The sequence below is a fragment of the Grus americana genome, chromosome 1, assembly GCF_028858705.1.
Source record: "Grus americana isolate bGruAme1 chromosome 1, bGruAme1.mat, whole genome shotgun sequence".
NCBI lineage: Eukaryota > Metazoa > Chordata > Aves > Gruiformes > Gruidae > Grus > Grus americana.
The window spans coordinates 67,911,627-67,934,078 of NC_072852.1; the positions used below are offsets into that span (position 1 = coordinate 67,911,627).

At 45.2% G+C, this 22,452-nt stretch overlaps 1 protein-coding gene across 1 annotated transcript in view; it reads left to right on the forward strand.

The window, feature by feature from the left end:
* TMTC1 (transmembrane O-mannosyltransferase targeting cadherins 1) overlaps positions 1-22,296 on the forward strand; it is a 149,021-nt gene extending 126,725 nt beyond the window's left edge. The window contains exons 13-20 of the mRNA XM_054840856.1: positions 5,177-5,285; positions 9,951-10,053; positions 13,114-13,249; positions 14,000-14,144; positions 14,481-14,618; positions 15,009-15,131; positions 16,196-16,273; positions 17,013-22,296. Of these exons, the coding sequence (XP_054696831.1) occupies positions 5,177-5,285; positions 9,951-10,053; positions 13,114-13,249; positions 14,000-14,144; positions 14,481-14,618; positions 15,009-15,131; positions 16,196-16,273; positions 17,013-17,153 (973 nt within the window). The 3' untranslated portion in view covers positions 17,154-22,296. The remainder of the gene's footprint in view (positions 1-5,176; positions 5,286-9,950; positions 10,054-13,113; positions 13,250-13,999; positions 14,145-14,480; positions 14,619-15,008; positions 15,132-16,195; positions 16,274-17,012) is intronic.
* Positions 22,297-22,452: the final 156 nt, after the last annotated feature.

Here is a 22,452-nt window from a genome sequence, read left to right on the forward strand (position 1 = left end):
CAAGACAAGCATTTTTTGTCCTCTTTACAGAGGCTTCAGTGCATGGTGCAGATCAGGAGGAGCCAGATTTGTAACACTTAAGGCATGTCCAGTAACAGCAATACTTGCACTGGGACACATAATGAAACCATCTGGCATGGGGAACTCCCAGTTGAATTCTGCTGAGTTCCTTATACCCACCCCTGCTCGTAGCGTGGAAATCTGATGGCAGATATTAGATTTCACCTCCTCTGGAGTGCTGAGAAAGGGGAGCTCCAGCATTTTGGAAGGATGGGTTTGCTATTCCCATGTGGGAATCTGCCTCTTGTTATTCCCTGTAAATAAGCTCTCTATTCAGGCATCCATCGCTTGTGATTTAAGCTTGAGTAAAAATCTGTTCTGAGGAGCACAGGGTGGAATTTTTCGGGTTTTTTTCCTGTGGAAGTCCTAGATGAAAAAGGATGTTTCCATTTTCTGTTTGCATATAATGAAGACAGCTATGTGCCAGAAGATGAATGTTCTCAGGAAGCATTGCAGGGTAATGGCTGAATAAGCCTTTGGTTTTGTTTACATATCCTAAAATAAAGTTGTATGTCATCGTTTTCTTGCCTAATATAAATATTAGAGAGTAGATAATTAAACAATGCTGACAGATTTCTTATTTAAAATAGACCCAAAAGATGGCCTACCTAAAAGTGAGAAATCTCTTTCTCTGCTTTTGTGGTCCATGAGCAGTGACACAGAGCAGCCGATGCTGCTTTCTTGTGTTTTGTTTTGAAGTTTCCCATTATATAAATATTTAACTCCTCTATGTAGATTCATTTTTATTGAGCTACAGCTTGAAAAACTGAGATAAATATGTATCATTCAGACTACCTCACAAATTTATAGCCTGTGCGATATTCTGTAAAGAGACAAGAAATAAAATACTATGAACATTTGAAGTAAATATTTATCTCAGCTTTCTGGTGCAGGAAGAACGGGAGAGAACTTCTTTATTTGCTGTACTGTATCCATACCTAGAGCAGTCCAATATTCAGTACACTATTTCTTATGAAGAAAAGCCTCATAACTCTTAGGTGCTTTGAGAGCGTTACGACTGCATTTTCAAGGGGAAAGTGAAATGCCTAGAAACAACGTCCTCTGAAATCTTGAGTTCATTCAAAGAACTGATTCTCTTCTGAATGTAGAGTAACACACACGGTGTCCTCTGTGTTTGTTGCCGTGATTTAGTCCAAGTTTAGCAAATGCATCTAATCAGAGGAAAGAGGGCTGTCTGCCCTCTCTGATGCAGGCTTCTGGGTATGTACATATGTGAATGTGCTGACACAGGCTTGTGTAACTGTCTGAAGATGCTGAAAAACATCAGATAGATACTACGTGTATTGAGATTTAAGATCTTTCAGAAGGTGAAACATTCCTCCCTTCCATTCAAAGAAACAACTGAGCGATAACATTCTGTGATACTGCATCTGGCTTTCCGGATGGTCTCTGGTTAGGGTACTCTGTGTGGCATGAAGTGCTGAAGTTGTACATCAACATCACATACATATTTTAGCCTGTTTATAGAAAAAAATCAACTCTAGCAGTGTCAAGTTTACAATAGATTCAAAGAATAACTTTTGTTGGAATGGACCTCTGGACATATTTGGTCAAGCCCACTGCTCAAAGCAAGACTAATCGAATCAGGTTGCTCAGGGCAGTTTCCAGCCAAATCTTGAACACTTCCGAGGACAGAGTAGCTACAATCTCTCTGAGCAACCTGTTCCAATCTTTGACCACCCTTGTGGTGAAAAATATTTCTCCTTGTATCTAATCGGAATTTCCCATGTTCCTACTTGTGTCCATTGACTCTCATCCTGTCACCGTGCACCTCTGAGAAGAGTCTGGCTCTGGCTTCTCTGTACCTTCCAACCAGGTGGCTGCAGACAACAGCAAAGTCATCCCTGACTGCAGGCTGCACAGACTCGGCATGTTCAGCTTCTCCTCATGTGATGGATGCTCTAGCTCTGACCTTCTTAGTGGCCCTCTGTTGGGCTTCCTCCAATATGTCCATGCCTTTCTTGCACTGGGGAGCCCAACACTGGACAGACATTGCTCCAGATGTGGTCTTACAAGTATCGTATAAAAGGAAAGGATCACTTCCCTGGACCCACTGTTGGCCACCTTTGCCACGTAGGGTACATTGCTGGCCCATGGTCAAATTATCCACCACGACCTTTTCTACAGAGCCGCTTTCCAGATGGTCGTCACCCAACCTGTGTTTGTGCTCCAGGTTATCCCATTCCAGGCACAGGATTTGCATTTGCTTTTGTTGAACTTCATAAGGTTCCCGTCAGACCTGATCCGTCTGAAAAGCAGCTCTGCCTTGCAGCGTATTGCCTGCATCTCCATTTTTGTATCATCCACGTAGTACAGATGAATGGCAAAGGAGTGCATCTAAATTATGTGAATCAGTTTTAACCCAGGGAGTCAGAACAGGCCTAGAGGTTTCCTTTCAGACAGAGTTAGACACTGCAACCTCCCCTTGGATTATGGTGTGAAACCAAGATGAGATGTTCAGAACAGTTGTGGAGCCCTTGTTGAGTTCTGTGTTTCTGGCTTTAATGCAGTCAAACTAACTTCACAAAATAAATCTTCAAAGTTAAAAAATCCTCTAATAATTCCTAGGTTACTCTTTCTGTTGTGAATGAAATTTGCTCCAGTGCTGACAGCCCACACGCAGCCCTGTGCATGGCCAGACTTCTGCGGGGGGTGGTTTAAGCTGATGCTTCTCCAACTCCAGGGCACTTGCAAAAATGTGCAAGAGATGGTGCCAGTGGAAAGAACTGTTCCTTGCTCTTGGCTCTACGCTGATCATAGAGAGGAGGCTGGGGATTCAGGTGGAAGACGGAATCAGGAGAGGGCATTGTAAGGCAAGGTAATTTGGAGAAAAATTGGATTAAGTGATCATAGACTCCTCGTGTCAGTTGAATTTGTTCCTCTCTCTGTCATAGCAAAAGTATACATTACCTAGCTTTTCCTGCTCCAATCCCCAATTTATGGTAAATTAGTGTATCGGACTGTTCTTCCAAAGCTCTGCGCTCTCCCAAATTGCATGAGATTTGTATAAGCGACGGCCTCGATCCTGCAAAGCATTGGCCTTGATCCAGGAAAGCACTTCAGCCAGTAATTAATTTTCAACTTGCATACATAAAAGTTAAGTATGCGTTTAAGTGCTTGGCCAGAGCGCTTGGTATCTTGCAGGCCTGAGCCCTCTGAGAAACTACTGGATCTGCTTTTGTTAATGTAATTCAGTCTGTCACATAAAAAGATGCCATAATCTTTCCCTCTCTACCCCCACTTTCAGGAGACAAACATTGTTCTTGGATCAAACGAAAAAGGGGAAAAAAAAAAAGGTCATTTTTGAAAAAAAAAGAGTAATTAAGAGGGCTGCCCTGTGTTCAGAGTGCATGCTTGTGGTTAATGGGAACTTTTACTGCTGCTGAGTGGATCACTTAATCCTTTTATTTCTGTAGCTGGCATTTCCTACATTTTTTTGCCAAACATCAATACCTTTATAAAACAGTCATCTGTTTTTGATTTATAAAAATGTGTCATGAAACTCCAGCCGAGGGATCCAAAAGTTTTATAAATTGACAAGCTAGCTAGTCTTTAATTAGTGTAGGAGGAAAGTGGTTCTCTATTTGTTTTTGCTTCATTCTTGTAATTTATATGGAACACCACTCGAAGAAGAAAAAGACTAGCACAACTGGTTTTACTTAGCTTAATGCACAGGCAAAATATTCTTCCAGTTACACAACTAGAAAGGGAAAAAAATCTGCAAAGCCACATATATTATCAGCTGAAATTTGCACCTTATAAACAAGATCTGGTTACTTGACCATGTCACTCAGATGAAATCTAAGGCCAAAGCGGCAAGGTGTTCACATATTTTCTATGTCCCAGAGCCCTTTGTTTCTTTTTGTAAGCCCTGCTATTCATATTCTTTGTATACCCAACACAAGGAAAATGTTGTTCTAGTCCAGCTAAACATCCTTAGATGTTTGTTCAGGATACCGTCTCATTTTTCCAAGGAAAGAAATATAAAACGACACTGGAGAAATTGTAGCTAAAATAAATAAACATCCTTACGTTGTTGTTCAGGAAATCTTTTCTGCTTTCCATGGCGATAGATGCAGAGTAATGCTGGGAAGAAACCCTAGCTCATCAGCATTGCCATCTCTCAACTATCTCTTCATAATCATTAGGATCTGAAGAACAGATTCCTCTAGCCTAATGATCGACTTGCTAAGGAATTATTTAGAGATCCCAGGCAGATTTAACTTAGCAATATTTTAACTTCAAAGTATTAATTTAACTAAGTCATAAGTGGATATATAACAGCCCTTGTTGTCTAGGAATATGCAAAGACTCCAGGGTTTGGGGTTTTTTTTAGGAAATGCAAATATTTTGGTGTCTGCAGCCTACCTACGCCAGGGTTGCTGGCAAATGTCCTGTTCCCAGGTCACTTGGTGCCTCGGTGACATGACTGGGGCCAGACCTCCGGAAGCTGACTGCAAACCCGGTGTAACCCCGACAGCACCCTTTCCCGTAGGGCATGCGACTTCCCAAGAACATCACTGGCAGTATTTCATGCCTGGAGATGCTTTTCCTGACTTGTTCTTCGTGTATCTTCAGCTTCTGGTGGGATGAATGGGACAGAATTTGATGTGTTTGCCAGAAAGAGAAATATTGGGAGATATACAGTAGGACTGGAGAAGTTTAAAAAATCTAGTGGTTATTACTCAGCAGATAGAGCATGTGGCCTGTACTGATTGCCTGATAGCCAAAATAAAATACTTTTTGCTCTTCAGTGTGTGGGGCTGAGGAATGCACTATTTTGAGGATGTTTTGTCTTCACTGGGATTATTGCATAATGCTCAGTATGACAGTCACCAGAAGAGCAGACCAAACAGCAGTTTCATTAAAGCCTATGTCCTCCCAGCTCCTGAGAACAACATATGGAAACAGCAATGGGCCGAGGAGATGCTGGGTATGCACAACACGGAGAGAAGGTGCTAGTGAATCATTTAGTCTTTGTTGAAACGGTCAAGCTGCGGACTTTCACGAATTTTTAGAGTAGTTAAATCAGTGGGATGACCTAAACATGTGCTTACAGGAACTTTTCTTTTTTTCCCTCCTTCTCTGGCTGCAGGTCCCAAGGGAAGAAGGAAGAAGCCGTAATCTTACTGCAGGACTCCATTAAGTACGGCCCAGAGTTTGCAGATGCTTACTCAAGCTTGGCCTCACTGCTAGCCGAACAGGTAACGGGTGATCGCTCGAGCTCTCGTGCCTTCTGCGTGTGGATGCACTGCTGCGGCAGCCGCAACGCCTCCCGTGCATCGCAGTTCTTGGGAGCACCCTTGCCTTGCACACGTGCAGTGGCAGGCGTAGGTCTGCAGCTGTCTGCAGAGAGCTCTTGGGCTGCTTTAGAGATGACTTTTTCAGGATAGGAGGCAACTCATTCGCAGTGAGTAATTACACCCACATGAGGTGGCTCTGAATTAAATTACTGTTGAAGTTGTGAGTAAATATCCTCTCTGCAGCTCCCCACGTCTATGGCGAAGCCTTAATCCATCGCACCTTGAATGTTGTGACAGCAGAGTAGGCGAGTACTTCCCCCTCAGACACACACACCTACGTAGATAACCTTGAGATTTCATAATAAATCACTCCAAAGGTAGGAAATGTGAGAAACCAGGTGGCCTCTGCAGCCTGAATTCTGCCCCTTGCATGCGCGCATCAGGATATGGCCCTTAATTACCATGGTAGATGATCATGTATGAGGAGTGGGAAGGCTCGGTAGCTTTATGTTGCTCTTAATGAGCAGCTGTTCGATATTTTATTTAACCTTGTTGTTCAAAATGTATCCCCAGGCCTTATTTACTGCGCATGGCCCAGGCTGCGCTCTGGAGGCAGGATTATTCATTTCCTCTCGGGCTTGTTCCTCATGCTCATTACTCAGGGCTCTCCCTACTCTCTGTAGTTAGGTAATTTATTCAATTATTAGTGAGGTGAAATATTGTCCCCATGGAGGAAAAGGGAACTTGAGGCACAAAATGCCTAAGATCAGAAGCAGCCCTGAAGCATGGGTGCCCACATCAAGACCGCCAAGCCCTGCTTTTCTCCACGCCCGCAGCAGCAGATGAGGGATGCTGCACTTCAGGCTTTGCTCCCACAGACTGCAGCCACAACCAGTGGCCCCAGCCTACGAGGGTTGGTGGCGAGGTCCTCGTAACTGCACAGCTCCAGCCTTCTGAAAACTAATTTTTTCTCCCCAAAGTTTCATATCTAACTGTTCCATAGCACGGAGCGTTAAAGGTTTCTTAAAAGGTTGCCAAATGCAAATACAGACGAAGCAAAGGAGTATCATCTTTCACTGTTTTCCATTAATCTGGTTAGTGAAATCTTCTCTCTGTAAGGGAAGTGGATAAATTTCAGCAAAACTATAAGCAAAGGTCTTGTTCTGGTTTAGGCTTCTTTAATGATGCAGGCACTCTGCAAAATTAATCTATGATATATATGGGTTACTGAAAGATGTGCTATGTTATTTCCCTTTTATGTGACTTTAAAATATTTTAATATTATCAATATCAGCTGCAGACACCTAGAAATATAGTGTACGAATTGAAAGAAGAACCTTATTGAATGGGAACTGTGTTTTGAATAAGCCTATCAGTGAAGAGTCTCCTGCAAGTATGGGAAATGAGTCCTCCGCAGTAATACCTGGTTTTAATATTAATTGAAATTATTAATTAGAACCATCGATTGTAAGGTCAACAGAGCAATAAAACCATTACAGAGTCCTGAGGCCTTCTGCCCAAGGCAAATGCCATTAGTAAGTCCAGCAATAATTTATCTACTTTTACGTATAGATTGTTCATCCTCTTGTGACTTGAGTAATTGGTAGGAAAAAAAGATAGTTAAATATAATTTCCTCAGAAAATAGCGCTTTCCTGCAGGCTTTTAACACCTTCTCATGTCCAGCCACAGCAGATGACTACCTGGTTGTGCAACTCCTGCCTTGCACACTCATCCTAGTGACTGCAGCAGGGGTTGTCCTGCAAATACATGCTGCTGCTGCCCATGGTTAGGGGCTGCAGAATCACACCGTAACGCTGTGCGCTATTGGAGGGGTACGGGCAGAAGTTTTGGCATCTTCAGCCCAAAGGATGATGAAGGGACCTCATCTTTCAGTTTGGGATTTTCCTCTTTCTCCAAGTAATAGTGTCCAAAATGGCTAAAAGTTACAAACCTGTTTTTCTGTCTGTCTGTGGCCCAGAGTCTGTCTCACTGCTGCAGTGGTACCTGTGATGCCAGGCAGTACGCAGTGGGCCACGTGGACAGCGGCGCTGTGGAGCTTTGGGGAAGGGAGCACAAACTGGTCCCCTCTCGCTGGGGTGCGATAGAAAGGGGCTGAAGTGCCGTAAGTGGCACATTAAAGTAACTCTCATGAGGTGACCGTGACCGTGACAAACTGCTGCTCCTCCAGCTTTGCACTAAGGCTAAGTACATCAGCCATCTTGTGCCTCTTTTCAAGCCCTAGTTTCTGGATTCAAGTGATTTTGTGTGTGTGTGTAATAGTATCAGCCTACACTAAGAAAAAGAAACTTTTTAAGCCCCTTAGTTGCAGAGAAGAGTCTACTCGGGCATAACCAGACTGAGAAACTGAGCCATAAAAAACCAGACTTTAAAACCCTGGAGTTCAACTTAGAGATCCTCACATGCATAATTTTTTTAATATCATAAAAATCTCATACATTTTTTAAGCCAATATTCTGAATTTTGTGAGCTTGATGAATGTTTCATGAAGATCTGGGAGTGGCATTATTAAGTGTTAATGAGAACTTGATGAACTTACAGCATTTCTCCCAAGAAGAGGAGAGGCTGTGAGGGAGGAAGCTCTGGCACAAAAAGCTGGGCTTGCCCTTCCCAATTTCTGATGGCACTTAATGCAAACACTTTGTTAGAGGAATCATCCCAGCCTCTGCGCTGAGCCTGAGGCATGCAGGGTCAGGATGTTAGGTGCCAAAAAGACCATGCAACCATGACAAAAATGCTAAAACTGCTCAGTATCGGTGAGCGTGAATGTTTTGACGTGGGACACTGTTAATCCAGTTTAACACAGCCCTTCCTTACTTTAAAGATCGGGTTTGTGATCAGTAAATAAAATGCAGAAAACTGACATACGTGTACACAAAGCCACATTCCTTGGCGGAAAGTTAAAATCAGAGGAAAAGAAGCTAATACAGAAATCTTTGAAAATATTAATGTCTTGGTGACAGATGCTTTCTCAAAAAATTGCTCTTCATTTTAGTCAATTCTGATGATCGCTACACTGTTTCTGACCCCTCAGGATAATGATGTCAATTCACATAAATATATACAAAATGTCCAAACTTAAGCACTTTTTAAAAATGCATTCCTGTGTTTTATCACACATGATCTTTTCTGCTGGCTGACCTTTATCGTGTAAATGTGAAAGCACTTAACCATGGAAAACCGTGTGCTTTCATCAAGTCATAGTCTTCCAATGCGATTAATTCCAGCTCTCCAGTTCTGAAATAGGAGGTGTGGATGGAGTCCACATATTTAAGCAGCTACAGAGCAAAAGCTGCCGTCGGGTACACCCTTTAAATCCAGAGAAAGCCCCGTAGCTCCAGGATTTGCAGGACTTGAGGAGAGTTCACAGCTGGAAGTGGACCCACCTCTCATTTCAGCGTGGATTCAGCTCCCGAGCAGGAGGTCTGTCTACCGTGGTGGCTCCGGGCCTTCCTCAGCAGAGACCTAGGCAGCTGATTTCACTTGGGAGCACGGTCAAGAGGCTGTGGGGTTTGTTGCCGTAGGGCTGCGCCGCTCCACAGAAGGGGAAGAGTTGGAAAAAGTGTCTTCGGTGCTGGAGGCTTGCCTGACACCGCTCTGCACCATGCTTGCGTGTGCTGTGCGCAGCCTCCTCCCGTAAATACACCCAACAGCAAGGCTCTGAAGTTAGGGAGGGGAGGAAGACGGTCATAACTGGTGCTGGCAAGCATGCAGGCGGTGGGCGCGTACTGGCGGGCTGGAGGGAAATGGAAACCTTATTAAGTTGCTATTTGATCCAAATGAGACGCCTTATTTGCGTTTCAGGACCAGGCTGCCAGTAGCTCAGGCTAGACAGAGCCCAGCCAGTGGGATACTTTCCGTAGGCAGGGTGATCCTAAAAGATCTGTATTTTCCAGAAATGCTTAGCACCAGCAAACCTCTGTGAAATCTGTGCAAAATGCAAGGGCTCAGCGCATCTGGGAATCAGCGCGGTGGCACGTCCCATCAGTCCCAGTGAGCTGCATCTCACGCATTGACGATGCCTGGTTTTAATCTGAAACTGTCAGATTTCCCCCACTCTTTCCCCATCCTCCTCCAGCTTCCCACATCCCCCTGCACGAGCTCCCTGTCCCCCAGCTGTCACACACGCCAAGCTTTCATGCCTTGTATTTTCCCTGCAGCTAAGGGGACAAACAGCAGAGCTCCGGAGGGGAAAAGTTAGCTAGCGAGATGCTCATTAAACAAATAAATTAAAATATATCAGCTCCCAGATGACAGATATTTCTTAGCAGAACCAACACAACCCCCATTGCTGTGCGTTTCCCGGCTGGGTGCGTGCCCAGCTGGGGCTTGCTGATTGCACAGGAGCCACCTTTTCCAGCTGTTATTTTTGTTTCACAGGTAGCTCCAATTGCAAATGTATGGGGGAAATCTGAATTGCTCTGGGGTACCAGACGGCAGCTATATAGCATCTAAGCCATGGGGTAAAATTGTGGACTCCTAGAAGGTGGGGTGTGCTGGCACCCCAAGCTCCCCGTGCAGCAAGGGAGTTGTCACAGCATGCAGGTATGTGGCAATGGTGCTGACACCCTTTCTGTCATGGCTAAGAAATCTCCTTCTCTTTTAAGGAACGGCTTAAGGAAGCAGAGGAGGTCTATAAGACTGGTATAGAGAATTGTCCAGAGAGCTCCGATCTCCATAATAACTACGGTGTTTTCTTGGTTGATACTGGTAAGTGAGAAAGAGCAAGGGATTTTCCCTCTCTGCCTTATTCACTTTGATTTGTTTTATGCAGCAGTACACATCTAAAAGGGTGTCAAAAGCTTCCAACGCAATGGATGCATCTCCACTGTAGCTTGGAAATAAATATCCCCATGCTGCTGAGATGGCACAGCGTACTGAAATTTGTAATCAATGCAGGCACTGTGCGGCAGTGGCATTCAGCCCGGCTGTTTCCTTCAGTGTTTCTCACCATCTTCGCACAGGCAGTTGTCCTCTTCAGTTTGAGCTGGGCAGCACCCTGACAATACTGCCATTTCTCCAGGAAACCATGGCCACATCAAACCAGATGCCAGGCACACAAGTGGATCATTAGGGTCTTTGGAGCACTTGCAGCTCTACTTGGTGACAAAGCAGGTCTTTGACTGTAGAGGTTGAGTGCCACCACTATAAAAACAAACACGGCTTTTAAACCACAATCATCTGTGAAAACAAAACCTAAGATACTGTGGGGTGAATTGATTTCTCAGGAGCTCCATAATGACATCCGAAGCCTTTCTTTTCTGGGCTCCTGGTCCCCATCCAACTTCCCTGGACTCAGGCACTTCCACGTAACAACAACAACAAAAAAATGCCACTGTAATTGCCGCCTTTTATTGACAGCTTTATAAGTGAGACCAGGTTTGACAAATGACTAGTGGAAACCAAACTACTGTCTCACTGGTCCCTTCAGAATAGAACTGAGACTCAGCAATGAAATATTGCAAGCTTAACGTGTGCGGTTGCTGCCCGTTCTGCCCCTTTCACATTGCGCTCAGCTCCGGTGGTGCTTGAAAAGAAAGGACAATGGTGTCTGTCAGTCTGCAGCTGGCTGTCCTACCTCTGAGCTACGCTCAGCTATCGCTCTTCTATAGTACCCTGTGAAGTAAAAATGAAGCCAAAATGAGTATTTGTAATCAAAAAAGGCATTGTGGCATTAGCAACAGAGGTTGAGATTCTGAATTTGTGCCCTGGCAAAATTCAAGCTTGCAAATAATAAAAATTCCTCAGTAATTTCACTCTGACGTTGTACTCATCTTTGCTTCCCAACCCAGATAAACTGCCCTATTCCTGCCAAAAACTGTGGTTCAAACACAGTGCAGTGCTCTTTCTATTTTATTGCACTTGTGTATTCTGCCAAAGTCAGTAAACTAACTTCTCCTGGTTCACTCCTGGTTTACTTCCCTACACACAAACAACAGGAAAAAAACCCACTGACTTTTGATACTTCAGGCACGACGTGTAAATATCCCTCCCGCAGACATGGCGAGGCATGAAGGAAGTGGCTGGTAGCGAGCCTGTCGCAGGCTGCGCTCTTCCCCGGCGGGCACGGGAAGATGCTGCGAAGCGCCACTGCAGTTAACTTGCAGGATTTTGTGCAACGAGCCTCCAGCAAGTGTCAGCTCTGGGGAGCCGTACCTCTAGACAGCTCTGCGGAGGTTGTAGACACTCGGTGTGTCAGCATCCCTTAACGATGCACGTTACCCCCGTGTGTGTCAGCATCCCTTAACGATGCGCGTTACCCCCGTGTGATCAGCAGGGGAGGCACTGCCTGACATACAGACTGAGGTGCGTGTCCAGCTATTTCCCAGGATGTTCTGTAGATATGATTTTCAAAACCATCTGTCTGCTCAGCAGTGGGAGAAGATCAAAGTGGCTGCTGGATGTTTTGAAAAAGTCCTACCCTGAAAGATATGTCGTTGGCCTTGGATGAATCTTAAGTGCTTCTAAATCTCCCTACAGACATCCCTCCTCTCTCCTGTAAAGGAGATGCGAGAAGTATCAATGTTACTTTTATGTTGCATAGTCTCAGGAAAACCAAACTAGATCTGAAAAGCTATGAAAATAAAATTCCCACAGCAGCATATGTTCAGTGCCCCAACATGCACAGGCTGTTTTCAAGTTCTGCTTTGCAGCTAGAAATGGAATTAAATACATTGTGAAGTGATTTGGCTTAAAGAATGCCAGTACTCAAAAGCTTTGTCGGTGGACAAAGCTCCGTGAGTATCGGTTTTCATCAGGAGATTATTTGGTCTAGAGTGTGCAAACCAATTAAGCGAGCACTGGGGTTAAAAATTGCTGAAATGCTAGAACTTTATACTGTGCTCCATTAATTTATTTAGTAGGTAGTGAGCAGGCCCTGCCTGAGGAAAGCACTGCAAGATCCTTCTTGAGAAAAGCCATTATTTAGCTAAGTAAAAATACTCAATTAGAAACAGAACCTTAGGCTTTTGGGCTAGTGGCCTGGCACTGTTCTTTTTTGCACGGTGTTGTATTTTGTTGTGGTGCTCAGTGATGTCATGGACTGTGGGACCTTGCACTGGTAGATGTTTTCACATAGCGAAGCAGTGCCACCCAATGGCTCCTCTGCAACACAGAGATGGTGCCTGCCTGCTCCAAAGTAGGCACCTGGACACCTCTGGTCTGGGATTTACTGCCCCGAGGTGGGTATTAGCTGGTCACTGGCAGCTACTCCCAGTCCTGTTGTGCAATGCACAGAGACTGAGCAGGGCCAGCGCAACAGAGGTGGAGGAAATAGTCTCTGTTTAGAGAGGTGAAACTATTTGCAGATATGGTGGGGCTGTGGGGAATGTTGGGTGGCTTGTTCTCTGTGTCTCTGTTGCCTTTGTCTCCAGTGGGCCAGGGTGGAAGGATGCTCTACCAGGAGGTGAGACACGTGCCCCAGCCCCCTCTCTGGGGTGGGCTCTGTCCTTAGCGTAGGGGGTGCATCCCCCCTGCAGCATGATAGGGGGGTGCTTTCAGTCAGCAGTCTTCTTTTGGTGATTGTACCCTCGAATTGCAAAAACCAACCCTAGAAAATCTATTTATCAGAATTGTCTCTGAATACTGGAGCTTAAATCTTAATTTGGACAGCAGTTTATTAATCTCCAGAAAGGCTGAGGCAGGATTTCTGTCTCAAAGTGGTTCCCACACACAGAGCAATAGCTGAAAGAACACCTAGAGCATACTGCATGCTGAATTTGCGATGGGATTTTTCTGAGGCAGCAGTTTAATGGTTGTTGTCCTCTGCAGGGGCTCCCGAGCGAGCCGTGTCCCACTACAGGCAGGCCATCCGCCTGAGCCCCACTCACCACGTGGCCATGGTGAACCTGGGCAGGCTTCACCGCTCCCTGGGGCAGAACAAAGAGGCCGAAGTGTGGTACAAGCGGTAAGAATTTGGGATGGGAGACAGTGGTTTCCATCCTCCTCCTGTAAGGCTTGTCTCTCTAAAGCACCTCTGATACATGAATCTGGTAGTGCATGTTTGGGGTTTGCCCTATTCCTTCTCCAGCTTTTTGAAACCAAATTTACCTTTGCTTATTTGGCTATTTTTGGGGAATGCCTGGAGGGGCAGCACGGATTCAGGCAGTGTCGATTTCCCAAGTCCCCAGGATGGACACACTGCAGCTTTTGGCTGGAGGATGCTCTAACAACAGCGCCAGAGGTTTCTCAGTGGCACAAGCAGGTTGTTAGCACCATTAACAGCCACGATTGCTGCACAGCCTAGCACCAAAACCTTGGCACTCTCAGGAACTTAAGCCCTTGCCAGCAATGTGCCGGTAGGCAGGCTCTGACTCGAGCGTGTAGCAGTGTGGACCATCTGGTTTTTGCCTCCTTTTTGGCATCCTGATTTGTGCTCACACTCCCTGGGCTCTGCCACCATCAGCCATCCCCACCCCTGCTGCTAGCTCGCGTGCACTTTGGAGGTGGCCCTCTCTCCTTCTCAGGTGCTCAGAGGGTTTGCTGCTGTGGGCACGCTCCTCCCTCCCCGGGAGATTAAATTTGTGCTCCACGGAGTGGGATGAATGTGCCATGCAGAGTGCAGAGCTTCGCTGCTCCGTCCCAGCGCAAGCCACACCTCAGTCTTCTGCTTTGCTCCCCACACCACCTGGAAGCATCTCTTTTTCCCAAATTCCAGGGCACTGAAGGTTTCCCGGAAGGCCGAAATCCTGTCCCCGCTGGGGGCTCTGTATTACAACACGGGGCGGTATGAAGAAGCGTTGCACGTCTACAGAGAAGCAGCATCACTGCAGCCTTCAAACAAAGAGATCCGACTGGCGCTGGTGAGTGTGGGGTGAGCTTGGCTACGGCAGGACCACAAAAGTGGGGTGGGATGGCTGTGTTAGTGTGAACGTTGCCCAAGGCTCAGTGCTCGGTTCTGTCTCCACGCCAGCCATCCGGTGACCATCTCTCCTGTCCTCCTCCTTCTCACCCATCCCAACCTCAGACCCAAGTCTCAGCCACTGCCTTTCCAGCTGAGCAGGACTTGGCATAGAGAAAATCTGACCTGTCATGAGCAGGAGAAGAAGGAGCCCAGCACCAGCTGCTGGGTGCAGCATCGTGTATTAAAGAGGGCTGAGCTCTTTAAGATCATAACCCTTTATAATGTGGCTCCATAGGCTCAGGTTTTAGCAATGATGGGACGGACAAAGGAAGCCGAAAAGATGACAAACCATATACTCAACGAGGATGTGGAGTGTTTGGAGTGCTACCGCCTTCTGTCAGCCATCTACAGCAAGCAGGAGCACTATTCCAAGGTACTGTGGCCACAGGGTACCCTTGTCCTGAGGGCCCACACACAGAGCTCAAGTTGAATTTTACACTCCATCTCTCCAGAGACATGTCACATGCCTTAGTGCACATCCAGTAAATCTATTTTCTTCACTAAAACCTTCTGTTTATCTGAGTACTGGGACTGAAGCTAAGCAGCGTGGTTTTCTTACCACTTACTGCTCCTGCTGCTGTCAGCCCCACTGCCCATCAGCCCCAGGCATCTAAAAACTCATTTGCACACATGTTAACAGTGTGGGGCAAACAAGGGAAGGAGGAAGATGACTCTTATGCTGGGGGGCCCTAGTGGTGAGGAAAGCATGAGAAGTGGAAAGGCGCAGAACACAATAACACAATGTCCTCTTACTTTTTTGCAGGCACTTGAAGCTATAGAAAAAGCTCTTCAGCTAAATCCAAAGGATCCAAAAGTCATATCAGAGCTCTTTTTCACTAAAGGAAACCAGCTTAGAGAACAGAATCTCCTTGACAAGGCTTTCGAGGTATGATTGCTGTAAGCCCTATGGACAGTTTATAGGTTAAAAGATAGCTCATTGCATCTAATGCTCCCTGGTCCATGCATCCTGGCTGTTCACCAGTGGTGCAGCTAAAGCTATGGGGCAGCTAACTTTGCCAGACTTAGTTGCGACTTTTTTCCTCATTCCTGTGTGGAAATATAGCTCCCTGCTCCGAGAGGTTAAGTACAGAGTCGTGGTGGGATTATGGAGGAGCCTAGGCGTCTTCTCATTGACAAGACCCTTGGTCTATCCAGCCCCTCTTGCTGGCAATGGCCAACTCCAGGTGGCTCAGCTGGAAGCTTGGGGACCTGTGAGAGGCCACCATGTTGTTATATTATTACCTAGTAGCTGAGAGATTGGCTTATCCTGAGGAGCAAGAGGCTTGATAGCTCAGAAATTATGTTAGTGTTAAATAATAGCACAGAATATGGTTGTTGGGACAGTTCTGAATGTTCTTAATGTCCCTAGAGATGCCTAATCCTGATTTGAATCCTTTCCTGTTGTGACACCATAAAAATGGTGCTGTTTGACAAATTCCAGAAGGTCCTCTTTGCTGCTTCTCCCATGCACAGTGGCAGAAGCAGTGGGGAGGGGCAACACTGCCCTCAGGTCCTTGTGAAACCTCCACACAGGTGGCTGTACCATAGTCTGCTGCCAGCTCCAAATTAAAGCCTTGCAGATAAGGAGCATCACAGCCCACCCATGGCTTGTGGGTGACAGGCACCTGCCCAGGAAAATGACTGTGATGTGCAGGAGACCCCGGTGGTGCAGGGTGGCAGGGAGGGGGTTGCAGGGGTTGGTGTGGCTCCGTTTGGGGCACTGCGGGCAGGGAAAACCTGTGAGATGAGCTCAGCGGTGAAGCAGTATGTTATGTCACCTCTGCTGTAAAGAAACTGAAATTCAGCTTGTGCATTGTATATGAAAAGAAGTAGAAATTATCTTTTAAATGGATTCAGAGGGAGAGGAAACTTAGTTGCTCTTTCCCCTCCAGCACTGCTTTTGTTTGAAGACTCAGACTCTTAACCTAAAAATGTTTCGTATTTATGTAGAGCTATAAACGGGCTGTGGAGCTCAACCCAGACCAAGCGCAGGCCTGGATGAACATGGGAGGCATTGAGCACATCAAGGTATGACAGTTTTGCTTTTCCTTAAGCTGTGAACTGCAAAGACTACTACTCAGGGCAGAAATCTAAATTTATTTCAGACTGTCAAGAGCTGCATGTTTGTGAACAGTGAGCATCCCCAGTGCATTTTATCCAAAAAAGGAGGAAAATCTGTCGACCCCAAATGGAATTTCCCAACCGGGTTGCTTGGGAATATGTATGCAGTAATGTAAATCCCATATCTGTAAGAGGACAGGCGGCAAGGAACAACTTGCCTATCTCTAAAGTTTTCCTGCTTTGATTGTTGACCTGCCTAAGAAAAATGTCACCATGAGTCGACTTTTAGGATTCCTCCCTACCTAATTAACTTAATAAAGATGTCTAATGCAGAACACTGGCATGAATTTATGGAAATAGCCTGTCCTGTGGTTGCTTATCTTTTTGAATACTTTAGCATATCATTATGATTTGGGTCTTAAGGAGTCACATTGTGCGATATCCTCAAGCTATCCTATTGCTGAGTAAAATTAACTTCTGGTACAACATAATGGAAAAATGTAAACTACTTCTTGCTATGTGTGTTTGATCAAATTCAGGCTAATGGCACTTGGTGATCCATTTCATAATGAAGAAGTATTCCCGTTACCTAACAATATCAAGTTTTATAGTCTTTTTCCTTTCTGTTACGGTCTTCACCATTCCCAAGAATGAACTTTCTATGTAAGGGAATGCAAATGAGATCTGTCATTCATTTTCTTTGTAGGGGAGCTACGTCACTGCCCGTGGTTACTATGAGAAAGCCTTACAGCTGGTTCCAAACAGCAAGTTGCTGAAGGAGAATCTGGCCAAACTGGATCGCTTGGAGAAACGGTTTCAGGAAGTCCAGGAGAAAGACCAAACATAGCATTCAGTCACCAGTGGAAAGAAACTCATGCCCCTTGGAGAAGAGTATGGTTGAAGCCTATTGCTCAAAGTGATGCTGAAGGAACTTTGATAGGACTCAGAATTATGGAAGGCAAATTTTGAATGCATGCTTATGTTTGACCAAAGTTACAAGAGACACTCGGCTCCTGTGGGACATGCTGGAGAATGAATGAAAACCTTCCTTTAATCAAGATTAATGTTTAGGCTGAACCCATTTTTATCACATTGGGAGTGTGGGTGGGACACTTACCTTCAATATCTTGGTTATCATGGGGAAACCATGGAGACAAAGGGTGACGTAACACCTCCTGTTAGTCAACACAGGCTCACCTCCTTCATGTAAAGTACCACTGATGGGCTTCATTGCAAGTGCTGCCAGGTCATTCTGAGCCAGGAAAGATGGTCGTAATGGTCACATAAAAAGGTTTCAAGGGGTTAATGCTGAGGAAATGGTGGCCATTTTACAGCTCTGAATGTGACTTGAAAATTATTCTAAAGAAAGGGAAAACAGTGTCTGAATATCACCCTTGAAGGATGATTGTACAAGTAGGACAAATGATCCTTTGAGGGAAAACCTCAGCTGAATGTTTTACTCATAAGACAACAGTCTTTTTGTATGGTCCATGATGTCAGTGTTGTCAAATATCATATGGCTTTACCCTTTGCCCTCTCCCTCCAAACCAAATAATTATTACTCTGAAAAAACTGGAATCATCCAAAGGCAATGGGAAGCTCCAGGATTACTTGTCCTCCTGTCCAGTCCCCAGTAAAAAAACCAAACAACTGATCTGATCAGTACAGGAGGTAAAGTAAAGCCACAGAGAGATTAGGGAAGATTTCATAGGCTGGAAAGGTACTAAGGAGGCTTTTTTATGGGTGTGCAGAGACAAAGCCCATTTATCATGGTGATAACACTGACAAAACACTTTGTCAAAGTGTTCTCACACCCTCCCCCAAAAGATACTGAAAATGACCTATAGCTGATCAGTCATAAATCTATATTTTTAAATACTGAAGTGGGAAAACAAATTCTCTTCAGAAATGGGGCTTTTATTTTTGAGCTTTATTTATTTAACTTATAATAATCAAATAATTAATATATTTTCTCTGTTTTATATGAATTGGGCAGTATCCTTCACAGCTGGCCACATGGCTGGACGTTGTGACTTTTATTGTCTGAAGTTAGAAAAATGCAGCACCACCGAGGCGTGCTTGAATAACTCCCCCTAAGGATGTTTCTAAAGCAAATGTCTGCAGAGCACAGTGGACCAAACTGCCACTGCAACAACAGCACTTCTGCTGCTTCCACCAGGGTTTGTACCAGTTCACAGACAGCATTGGTGGGATTGTGCTTGGTGCCACTGCCTTTGGATTTGGACATCAGGGTAGGTCATCAGTTTGTTGTTCTTGCAGCAGGAAACCGCCACAGAAGTTGTAATATTTGAGCTTGATAGTGGCTGGTGCCTGCAGAAGAGCATCCCGAGGTTTGGCATTATTAGTAAAGGACAGTTCAGATTAGGTATGCCATGCCGTGATACACATCTGTCATTAAAAGCCTGTGTGGCACCAACCCACGTGGCACCTGGGTTTAGTTGGTGCTGGCCATGGCACCTCGGCAAGCTCCAAATGTGCTCAGCATGATGGGACGGCTGAGCGCTGGTGGCTCCGCTGGCTTCATTTCAAAAGCTCGGTGTCTAGCCACTACTGGCGGTCAAATGACTGACAAATTATTAACGTGATTCCAACTGCATGTGGAGCTCAGAGGGAGTCCAGACTGGTGCGGATGTCTGCCCTGCCAGGGCTTGTGGACCTGCTGAAGCCATGGCTGTGTGCCCACTGAGACAAGGCTGGACTTGGGAGGTACTGGTCCCCACTGGCCAAGGAGACTGGCCAGTGCCTGCATCTGGGCAGAGGCGGGAGGGAGAAGGTGGTGACACACATTTCTGGGCTCTCTCCCTTTGAACCCTTCGGCTTCCCAAGGGAGCAGCTGGGACCAAAACAAGCAAGTCTTCTGCTGGTGAATTTTCCCTCTCCCCCCCAGCCCAAGCAGCCTACACTGCTTTCCAGGGCTGTGGGCCGGTTTGAGGTCCTGGGGCTGGGTCAGCAAACCTTGTCTCTTCACATGACTTTTATGGCCATGGACTTGCTGACCTGAAGTTTCTGCAGGTCCCCAGTGCAGGCACTCCGCTGGATGCCATGCATGGAGTAGCTTTGCACAGCCCTGGAGCTCCCAGGATGGCCGGGAGGAGATGGGGTCGTGCCAGCATGGTCCCATGGGATGGGGAAACCAAAGCCTCTGGCCTCTGAGAGCAGTCGGTTCCCCACTGTGCATTGCAAAGTCGTAGATGGCTCATTACTGGGGTATTCGGAGGTACCTGGACCATAAAGCTCTCTGCCTCTCCCCAAGGTGAGCCTGCCAGAAGCCCCGTGTGCCCAGGCTGGCTGCCTGCAGTACCGCTGTGTGGCGGCGAGCTCGGGGGCTGGCAGAGCCGTGTTCGGTGCAGCCCCTGGCAGCGGTGCTACGCGAAGCCCCCCGCGTAGCAGGCGTCTGCGGAGAGGGCTTAGCTGAAGTGTGGTGGTTAGGGGTGGAGGGAGCTACGTCTCATTTAAAAACATGTATCAGCTATAAACTTTGCCTCATAAAGATATATTAAATAAATACTTTATATTCTACAAGCCCCGCAGCAGTGCGGCTTTAAATTGTGGCCAATGAAACATATTTTTTCAAATATAGAAGAAGTTGTATTTTTTATAACAATGCTTTGTGAGGGGGAAGACTTGGTTTTGTGTTTTTAACTTTGGCTTAAATCTTAATTTGTCTTTCCTGAGAGACCTGGTAGAAATGATTGTCTTGTTCTTGTCCTAGAACCTGATCAAAGCCATCTTGACCTCCTAAAACCATGTGTGTAAAAGTATAACATAGCTTTGGGTGGCCCCCTCCCAGATCCTGGAGAAGGATTGATTACCATTTTTGCAACACTGTCTTACTTGCAGAACAACACAGAAAGATGAGCCCATTCTCCTGGTGAGGGAGGCGGTTTGGTTGGAAGGCATGGTGTTTGTTCATCCACTCACCTGAATTAGGCAGGTAAGACATCCACGGAGTTTAATCCCAGTTGAAGCAGGTCACGTTTATACGCCGAAAGGCTGACTCCCCACATTTTGAAGCTGGGTTTATGGTAGTTATGGAGAGAGGAGGGCTCAGTAATGAACCCCACTTTCCTGTACCAGCACTTTATACCCCATCTATACAGGATGACGGTCTGCAAACTGGCAGCGTGTTTGGAGGACGATTCAAACCCTGAGCTACCAAAGCAGTTAAACCCTTGTGAAGTTTGGAGCTGACTCCCTGTCTCGCCGGCATCCATGCTGAAACGCTGTGTTTGTTCAGGACATTAATCTTGTGAAAGGTTTATTGCAGGTGAAGAAAAGGAATGGAGTATGATATGAAATGGGTTACCTCCACCAAAAGGGAATGCGATTGTGGAAGATAAATAGAGCGACTTACCTTGTGATAAACCGGATATTATCCTAATTAATCATAGGAAATGGCCTCTTCCTCTGGCATTGCACAGCTTCTAAAATAATGAATTATAAATACATTGTTTTCTGCCAACTCCAGTGCTCAGCAGGATTAGCAGAGATTACAAATTAGTAAATGGCTGAAGCTCTACCTGGTAGGGGAGAGTTCACTCTCTGCAAGTTGCATTGGCTAAACCTCAGTGCTCACCAATATTAAAGTGGAGAATTAATGGGAAGCTGGTTAGATAGGACTCTTGTGTACTCACTGTGCATTTTAATCCTAAATGAAAAACATAATAATTGTGTTGCTTTTTCCTTTCTCCATGAATAATATTTTCAGCTGATGGATTTTGTTTTATTTTATTGTTTATTTAAAGTCCAGCATTCTTTGCTTCCATTCCTTTTCCATCCCCCAGGATAAATGATGCAGTGGGGGGCATTTTCTCTCTCTCATAGACTGCTTGGACTGGATTTTCCTACAAATGTGCAGGCAACTTGTTTTGGCCAAACAGTAAGTGAATGCAGCAGTGCAAATGGCCTTCATTCCAGAGATCTTGACAAGGATGGGGAGGGGTGTGCGTGCATGCACATGGGTGGAAGAAGTCTAAGTCAAAAAAAATCCAAAATAAAGAGCCTAACTTGCAGGGGAGGCTGGACACCCCTAAAACTATCTAAAAACTATGAAAGTTTCTCAACAGTTATAGAAACCAGGCTAAATATAGTGTACAATATTTGGCATAGGAAGATGATTGCCATTCTAATTTTAATAGACTTTTTAATTAGGCCATTGAGAATATAGTTGTATGATCTTTTGCCCCACTTGTCCTCCAGCTCAGTGAAACAGTTGGTATACGCTTAAGTCTCCTCAATCTGCACATGATGAAGTTGACCAAGTGCTCAATTTCTTTCGTATATGCAATTATGCGCAGTCTTTGGAAAAAATTAGCCCTTAGAGGGTTTTTTTCCCCAACCTTCAGTCTCTTGCAGCAATTTCAAAATGCACCATTTTGCTTTCATGTACATTTAAACCCAGCAGGAAAAAAAAAAAAAAAAAAGAGAAAAAAGCAAAAAAAAAAAAAAGCGCTTGGCATTCACTAGTGTTTCAATGTGGCAAAGTTGCTTCAGGTAATCTTGATAACTTTGTGCAAGGTTCATTGCCATGTTTGTACTGACTTGCTGAAATTTTTTTCCTCTGGAAAATACCCCTGGTGGTATCCCCTGTAAAAGTTACGGCTTCTACAACTGTATTAATGTAGAAATCTCTGCCTGAAGTGGATGTCACACTGTGTGTTCCTCTCATGCGGGAGTTGTTTGCATTGCCTGTTGTTCATATGGTTCTTATTTCTGTATCTAATTTTTTTAATCAACTGTGCATATCTTAAAAAAAAAAACCCAAAACAAACAAGAAAAGAGCCCATGGATTAGAAATCTTTAAAAAATAAATTCACACTTAGTAGCAGCTGGATGTATGTCAGTGGTACAGGAATTTGCAAAGTCTTTGCTTTTTTCACTGTTGGATTTATGGCTAGATTTCACATAAAGGAGTTATGCTCAAAGTCTTTGCAAAATAAAATGTATGTAAATGTCTATTTTATATAAAAAGTAAGAAAAGTAAGTGTCCTGTCTGGTTTTGTTCTCTTGGCTATGGGGTTCCTTAGGACCAGCCATGAACAACTTCTTCTGGAGGTGGAAGGACCAAAGTTTCTTACTGCACTTGACTTACATTTTACTGCCCAAGGAGTCCCAGTTATGGGTCA